Below are 8,227 nucleotides of genomic sequence, written 5' to 3'. Positions count from 1 at the left end.
GAAGATGTGTGTCCAACCCCCCCAAATAGGAATAAATGAACGTTGTTTGTGCATGTTTATTGTTTGTGTCTGTTTTGCTCTGCAGTGGTACGACGCACTGAAAGCAGTGGCCAGACTCCCAGTGGGGATTCCCAAAGAGTGGAGGAAGAGGGTAAGTGTGCTGGAAATTTCTCTTTTCAGGCACTTGCAGTGTTTTCATATCTGTGGCATTTGGTTTTTTGGTATAGGTATGGCTGACCCTGGCTGACCAGTACCTCCACAGCATCTCCATAGACTGGGAGAAAACCATGAGATTCGCCTTCAATGATCGCAGTAATCCAGATGATGACACTTTGGGAATCCAGATTGTGAAGGTATATATATGTAGTGTTATGCAGTTATTTTTAATTTTAAGACAATTATTTAAGCAGTTATTTATGCCACTGGATAAAATCATAAAATAGGTAATTGTGAATTTTTTTTCCTCACAATTCTGAGTCACAAGAAAGTCAGAACTGTAAGACATAAACTCACAACTGCAATAAAAAAAACTTTGAAAAACAAAATTGTTAAAAGTCACAAATTCCCTTCTTTATTATTATTTTTTTATTTCATGCCAGGAAAAACTGAATTGTGAGCGAGAACATTTGTGAGTAAAAAAAAAGTCGTAATTGTTGTGTGATAATTATTAAAAAGTTGGTTGTTAATTTTATTTTTTTTTTTTTTATTTTGTGGTGGAAATGGGCTTCCATTGTTATTTAAAATTTTTAGGTGAAAATATTTTTTTTTAAATATCTGAATACAGATACAACCATTTGATTTTGTGAAGTCATAACCACTAAATAAGCAATACAAGCTGTATAATGATTATAATACATGCAAATAAATCTTGGCTTTAGAGTAGGCATTTATTGTCAGAGATATTTAATGGAATTGAGTCAGATAAAGGGTTACATGGTGCAGCAGGATATTTGCTCATTGTAGTGCGTCAGTAAGTGGAAAATATAACAGGATGTGTGTTTGTGTGTGTAGCTGTGGATAAGAGAACAGTGATCAATCAGGCAGGTGTGCACATGTGAGCAAAGTTCAGTGTGCTTATTTACATAAGATGGTCACATTTTGTTTTCCCGCCTCATTCAGGACCTGCACAGGACCGGCTGCAGTTCATACTGTGGTCAGGAGGCAGAGCAGGACCGCGTGGTGCTGAAGCGGGTGCTGCTGGCATACGCTCGCTGGAACAAGACTGTCGGATACTGTCAGGGCTTCAATGTTCTGGCTGCCCTCATCCTGGAGGTCACAGAGGGAAATGAAGGAGATGCACTGAAGGTTTGCCTAAGGCGCTTTTCCACTGCTTGGTCTGGCTTTTTTAGTAGTATTTTTAGTAAGTTTCCAAGCAAGCCATACCGATACTAAAATGTAACGTGTGAACACTGCAGATCACTTATTGGTTAGAGAGAATCGTCAGGTAGGTATCTGTGACTATTTACAGATTTAAATACTCAGCAATAGCCTCCGGAGTATCATTTATTTGCACAGGTTTTTATAAACGACTTGCTTTAAACGACTGCCACATGCAACTTGAAAAAAGAAATGGCTGCATCTTGGTCAGTAGACGATGTGGTGGAGCAACTATAACGGTCAACAATAACAAGTCGTACAACACAGTGGAAAAGCATAACTATAGATGTATTTATTTTTGCATATTTTTTGAGGAGGAACAAGAGACAGTTCTGGCTTGGTTCCCTAATTTTAATTTAATTTCATCTAATGTTATTTTTCAATATTTATTGCCTATAATTTAATTGTTGAGTTTTACTCATTCAATTTTATATATATATACAATATAAATACATATAAATATAAATATTCAATTAAATTAAACATGTAATTAATAAATAAAGAAATAAAATTGTACATACATTTTCAATTGATGTAAAAAAAATCATGCATGACAAAATTATACATTTTATATATATATATATATATATATATATATATATATATATATATATATATATATACATATATATACACACATACTTACATATATATATATATATTATATATATATATATTATATATATATATATATCATATTATATATATATATGCATAATTTTGTCATGTATGATTTTTTTTTCATCAATTCATTAATATTTGTATTTAGTATTTTATTGCATGCATTATATTTTGTTTTATATTTAAAGTTTTTTAAATTAATTGTAAAATATTACTTTTTTTTGTTTGTTTATTGTTTTTAATTAATATTTAATAAATATTAAATGCATTCATATTATTCATATAGATATTATATAAGCAAGAAAATCTGCTAAAATTCATTATCTTTTATTATTGTGTTTTGAAAGGTGATGATCTATTTGATCGATAAAGTGCTTCCCGATAGTTACTTTGCCAATAACCTGCGTGCCCTCTCAGTGGACATGGCTGTGTTCAGAGATCTGCTGCGACTGAAGCTTCCAGAACTTTCTCAGCATCTCCATCATCTCCAGAAAGTAGCCAATCGGGAAGGAGGAGGTGTGTAGCAACCCTGTGTTTATATATGGATGCAAAAGAACAATGTCTATTCCAGGTCAACTGCTTTGTGTTTCAGGCAGCTATGAGCCTCCGCTCACCAACGTCTTCACCATGCAGTGGTTTCTGACCATGTTTGCCACTTGTTTGCCCCATCACACCGTTCTGAAGATTTGGGATTCAGTCTTCTTTGAGGGCTCTGAAATGCTACTGCATGTAGCTCTCGCCATCTGGGCCAAACTCGGAGAGTAAGTTCATCAATCATCTGTCCATGACAGAGAGTTGCAGGATAGGACAGATTCCAAAGAAAAACGTTATCATAAGTTCTCATCTCTCTCTCTCTCTCAGGCGAATTGAGGAGTGCCAGACTGCAGATGAATTTTATAGTACTATGGGCTGCTTAACACAGGAAATGCTGGAGCACAACCTTATCGACTCCAATGAACTCATGCAAGTAAGACAGAGCATATAAAAGGTCCTTAATTATATATAAAACTTATCATATCGATAAAACAACTGTAATGGCTTTAATGTTACAAAAATAGTGTTTGAAAATGCTGTAAGTTTGCTTTTAGGTCTGAAAGTGTGTTTTCGTCCTGACAGACGGTCTACTCCATGGCCCCGTTCCCGTTCCCCCAGCTGGCTGAACTCAGGGAGAAATACACCTACAACATCACCCCATTCCCGACCCCTGTCAGAGCGAACAGCAGGTATGAGAGCTGAAGACACTCAACGCCCACAGCACAGGTGGCATCCGTGAGAGTTTAGTAGTCATAAACCCGTGAACATCACAGCAGGGTGCTGTTTTATGGCACATTTGTGTATATTGGCATGCAAATATCGAATGCAAATGTTCTACCTTATCTTCACAAGCTTTATGCTTTATACTTGACAATTTTTTTAAAAAAAAGTGATGTAGGCAAGCAGCAATGCAATAATAAACAATAACATTTTTCTTTTATTTTTCTCTTTAAAATATTTATTTACATATTATTTAATTACATTATTTTGAATATTTTTTTCTTAAATTGTTGATGTAATTTTATATTCTTATTCTTTAAATATTTTATTTTTGTGCAATATTTTAAAAATAATTTTCTTTTTCAATTTTAATTTCAATTATTTATTATTTTTCAGTTTTAAAATTTCAAAGTTTTATTTGTTTTAGTTTATTTTTACTTTTTAGTAAAATTTTAGTGTAATTAATTTTATTGCAATTAAATGTATGTAATTATGTTCTTTTATTATTTTTGTGCTATATATAATTTTTATATTTTATTTCATGCATGGTTTTATTTGACCTTTTATTTATGCATCTTCTTTATTTTAAAATATTTAACATTTTTAAAAATACTATTTTTCAATTTTATTAATTCACTTAAGTTTTTCATTATTTTATATAAAATTTTACTTCGTGTTATTACTTAATTTTTTGTTTCTATTTTTAAAAATGTAAAATTATTTTATTAATAAGTTAAATTATTTTACATAATTTAGTAATTTGCATAATTTATTTAATTCAATATATATATATATTTTTTTTTTTCTTTAAAAATATTTATTACTTTTTATATTATAATGTATAATACTTTATTTTATGTGTGATGTTGTATTTTCCCATGTATAGTCTGGCACTCCATGGATGGGAGAGTGATGATGATGCTGACATGGATGATGAAGACTCTATTGTCACTGCTCTGGGTTGCCTGGGGCCTCTTGGAGGACTTCTGGCTCCTGAGATCCAAAGATACCAAAAGCACCTTAAAGGTCTGTGTCTAGTTACCTTTCATAAGCCAAAAATCTACTTTCGATTCAATAGTGCAGCCTATGAGGTTACAAATGTCACTCCTGCTCCATGATTTATATCCTGCTGAACACAGGAATTTATCAAATGCACAAGATGCTTCATTTAATAATTAGCATTTTATGAGTCCCTGAAGCTGTATTGGCATTGTCAGAGTAAGGGTGACCTCAGGGAGTAATGCAAACATGAGCTCACTGTAGCTCACTCTACCAACCCAACCCTGGCAAATCCTTCCCAATCCTGTCTCAAATGGTTTTAATTTCCTCAGTGCATTTGTCAGTTCTTGTTGTGTCTGAGGTGCCTCGAGTTATTCAAGCAGGCCTTATTTACAGCCTTCAGTTCCAGTGCAACTAAACAAATGAAAGTTTAAGAAAAGAGCCAACGCAGCTCTGTCACAAATATTCTTGCTTTTTCATTTTGGATGTTTTCTTTGTGTTCAACAGATCAGAGAGCGGAGCAGAGCTCTCATGGCAGTAACATGGCCGAGCTCAGTCCCGGGGCGGTGGGCGCGGGGCGGGCCGAGCACCAGGCAGCCATCAACAGCATGATGCTGGAGCGCATGAGCACTGACATCAGCGCGCTGAAGAAACAGTACTCACGCATCAAACAAAAGCAACAGCAGCAGACCGGACTACTTTACATTCATACAGGTAGCAGGATCTTCATTTTAAGCGTTTTACAGTTGTAGATGAGTTCAGGAGGTGACAGAAGGGATTCTGTGTAGTGTTGGTCAGTGTGTTGTGACATTTTTCCCAGGACCTCGAGTAGAAGCTGAAACTATTGAACCTCATCAAGCCAGTAAACAGCAGAAGCGCCACACTGGTACTGGTTTTTATGGGTCAACTATGGTTTCATTATAGATGTGTTGCAGATCTGTTTTGATCGGTGTCGGGTCTGCTGCTGTATAATGCGATAAATCACAATCATTTGGCATTTTGGTGATGGTTGAATTGATTAATGAAGGTTTTCTAAATCAAGATTTTTGCTTTGCAGGGATCTGGTAAACGCTTAAGCTGGTTAATTACTTTTTTTTTATTATTATTCTTTCATTTCTTTTAAATATTGGAGCATGCCATGTAATATTGCAATAGCACCTCTACAGGACATAATGGAGAATTAATGTCAACATAAATTTAGCAATTCATAATTTCACACACTTTAAAAAAAATCTTATTTTTTGTAATGATTTATTATACTTATTTATATATGTATTTTTTTGTAAGTGTATATATAAATTTATTATTATATTTATATTATATATTTATATCTATCATAATAGAAAAAAAAATGAAATGGATATTTAACATAAATGTCTTTACTATCACTTTTGATGAATTTAAAGAATACTTGCTTAAAGCATTAATTGCTTTCAAAATAAAATTACTGACCCCAAACGTTTAAACAGTAGTGTATATAGAATTTATATAATTTCTCTATGTAACAATAATATTATTTTTATAATTTCACTATGTCTTTTAACAAACTGTGTTACATTTTTTGGCCTTTGAAACCACTTTTCTTTTTCACTGACATCAGAAAGCCCAGTCCTACATTTTTAACCTTGATTATTCTGTTTATGAGATATTATGGATGTAACATCGGTTGCAAACAGTTTCATGTTGACTTTGACAGTCTGTTTACAAATACTGTCATTTTCTTAACCGTTGATATTGATTCTTCGCAGATAAGTGTCCAGCCACCAGTATTCTTCCCTCCCAAATCGGTCCCTCCCCTGTGGTCAACCATCTTCTTCTGGGCAGGAGGCCCAGACCTGGTCAGCGATCCTCAAAGAATGGTATCATCCATAACGATGGAAGTCCTCAAGCCCACTCCACACCCAGCCAGGATCAGATGATTCGGACCAGACATCATTCACCCTGGCGTACACATGTGCGCGCGCACCGAAGGAACATCGCCAGGGCGCGAGCGCAACTCGGATTTGAAGATTCTTTGGAGATAGAAGACGAACTAACTGATGTGAGCAAAACAGAAGAAGCATCTGAAGAGGGAAGACGTGAGGATGAAGAGCAAGAGAGGGTGGAGACCATAAGCTCAGATGTCTCTCAGCAAGACCACATCTCTGGAGAAGCAAATGATCTCCAGGAGATCGACAAGCAGTTGTCTTCTCTGGAACTGGAACCAGAACTTTCAACAGAAGCAGCTTCTGATCCAACTCCTCAACCAGAAGCAGCTTCTGATCCAACTCCTCAACCAGAAGCAGCTTCTGATCCAACTCCTCAACCAGAAGCAGCTTCTGATCCAACTCCTCAACCAGAAGCAGCTTCTGATCCACTTACACCAACTCCACCACCAGAATCAGATTTGAATCCAAATACACCAACTCCACCACCAGAACCGCAGCCCGAGTCCAAACCCACGGCCTCTGCTCCGTTGCCATTCACCCGCCGACCAGGTTCGGACTCCTCCAGCTCAGAAAGCGGAGGCTCCCTCAAAAGAAACCCTTCAGCTTTAGCGGGAGAACCTCCAAAACCACAGCAGATCTTCTTCCCATTCCCTTGCATCAAAACCCCTCGCAAGTCCGTCACTGCGAGAAACTTGGGCCTCTACGGTCCAAACGTCAGGACTCCAAATGTGCACTTTCCCCAGATGAGCAGAAGCATGAACTGTGTTGGAAGCACCACAAAGCGCCGATGATGAATTGTCGACTACAGACAAGCACTTATTTGATTCTTCATATAGATACGTTTAGGTTCAAATATCCAACCACGATAGCACATCTCTAGTTTGCTTCCAGATACTCCAAAACATCTACATTTAGGAACCGTATTGGATAATGTAATGCTTCCATGAAGTTTATAACATGAATTTATGAAGGCCGTTTACTTTTTTTGATGAAACCTTACCTAAACATCTAGGAATGATACCTGAGAGCACGATGGGTTGAAGCTTTTGTGTCAATGAAAGTGTGTCTCTTTTTGCATGTTCAGATCAGCAGTATTTGCTACGATGCACTGTGTATGTTTACTTACATGCTTCAAAGCTAGGAAAATCACAATCACATATATGTAAAATACTCATGCTAAATGACTGGGAAATGCTGCAATTCTGCATCACAGTCCAACACAGTTTTGTTTAGCACCCAGATACACTATTTAGTCCTATAAATCAACAAATTTGTCTCTGTTTGCTTGTTTCTGTTGTTTATGACAACATTGGTGTTAATTTTTCAATCATGTAATGACATTTTCTTTTGATCTTTCTTTAGTAAATTATTCATTTGCCATCTGAATGACAGTTGTCATTAAGTTGTTCTCTTTTTGGATACTCTTATTCTAAACGCTCCTGCGATTGAACATCCCCTTTGAATGTTTCTCTTCTCTCTATTAATCTTTGGTGCTTATGAGCAGTGGAGGATCACAGATGCCCCACAGAAAATAAAAGCAAGTTTGAAAAAAAACAAAAAAACATTTAAGTTTCTACTTATTTCAGTTGTTTTCACTCCAGTAAGTCATTTGTGTTTGCAACCACAGTATTAGTTTTTCAGGCATAAAATGACACCTATCAAAACGTAATCCAACTACATGGATGAACTGAATAGAAATGCATGCATTTTGTATGAACGTGGCATATTCTCCTGTTTTAAACAAAAATAAGCACCAATATCTTACACTGTCATGATTATATGAGTGTCTTCAGAACATAATTTGTGCACAGATTAAATTATAACGTAATATCAAGTCATTTAATCTGCCATCTTTACAAGCGCCTCATGAATAATTGAAATGTAAAATGCATTCAGCCTGAAGAGGTTTTATATTGAGCTCTTTAAAAACCTTCCAGAAACTACACCAACACTAGACAAGTTAAGATCTTAATCATCTGTTAAAAGTCCTGTTAGTCCACTCACATCCACCGTGTAACTCATCAATTTAGATTTTGAGATTACAACAG

General features: G+C 35.6%; 1 protein-coding gene across 5 annotated transcripts in view; it reads left to right on the top strand.

The window, feature by feature from the left end:
• Positions 1-7,743, top strand: part of LOC109065294 (TBC1 domain family member 30-like) — a 14,287-nt gene extending 6,544 nt beyond the window's left edge. For 3 of the 5 annotated variants that reach the window (XM_042747137.1, XM_042747149.1, XM_042747156.1), the window contains 11 exons: positions 86-151; positions 228-353; positions 1,120-1,305; positions 2,346-2,514; positions 2,591-2,759; positions 2,860-2,965; positions 3,115-3,221; positions 4,139-4,278; positions 4,759-4,965; positions 5,072-5,137; positions 6,000-7,743. In XM_042747137.1, the coding sequence (XP_042603071.1) occupies positions 86-151; positions 228-353; positions 1,120-1,305; positions 2,346-2,514; positions 2,591-2,759; positions 2,860-2,965; positions 3,115-3,221; positions 4,139-4,278; positions 4,759-4,965; positions 5,072-5,137; positions 6,000-6,970 (2,313 nt within the window). In that variant the 3' untranslated portion in view covers positions 6,971-7,743. The remainder of the gene's footprint in view (positions 1-85; positions 152-227; positions 354-1,119; positions 1,306-2,345; positions 2,515-2,590; positions 2,760-2,859; positions 2,966-3,114; positions 3,222-4,138; positions 4,279-4,758; positions 4,966-5,071; positions 5,138-5,999) is intronic. The other 2 variants (XM_042747145.1, XM_042747162.1) reach the window with 1 other exon arrangement.
• Positions 7,744-8,227: the final 484 nt, after the last annotated feature.

Source organism: Cyprinus carpio, chromosome A4 (genome assembly GCF_018340385.1).
Source record: "Cyprinus carpio isolate SPL01 chromosome A4, ASM1834038v1, whole genome shotgun sequence".
In the NCBI taxonomy this organism is placed as follows: Eukaryota; Metazoa; Chordata; class Actinopteri; order Cypriniformes; family Cyprinidae; genus Cyprinus; species Cyprinus carpio.
This window is presented reverse-complemented; position numbering and strand designations above follow the sequence as displayed.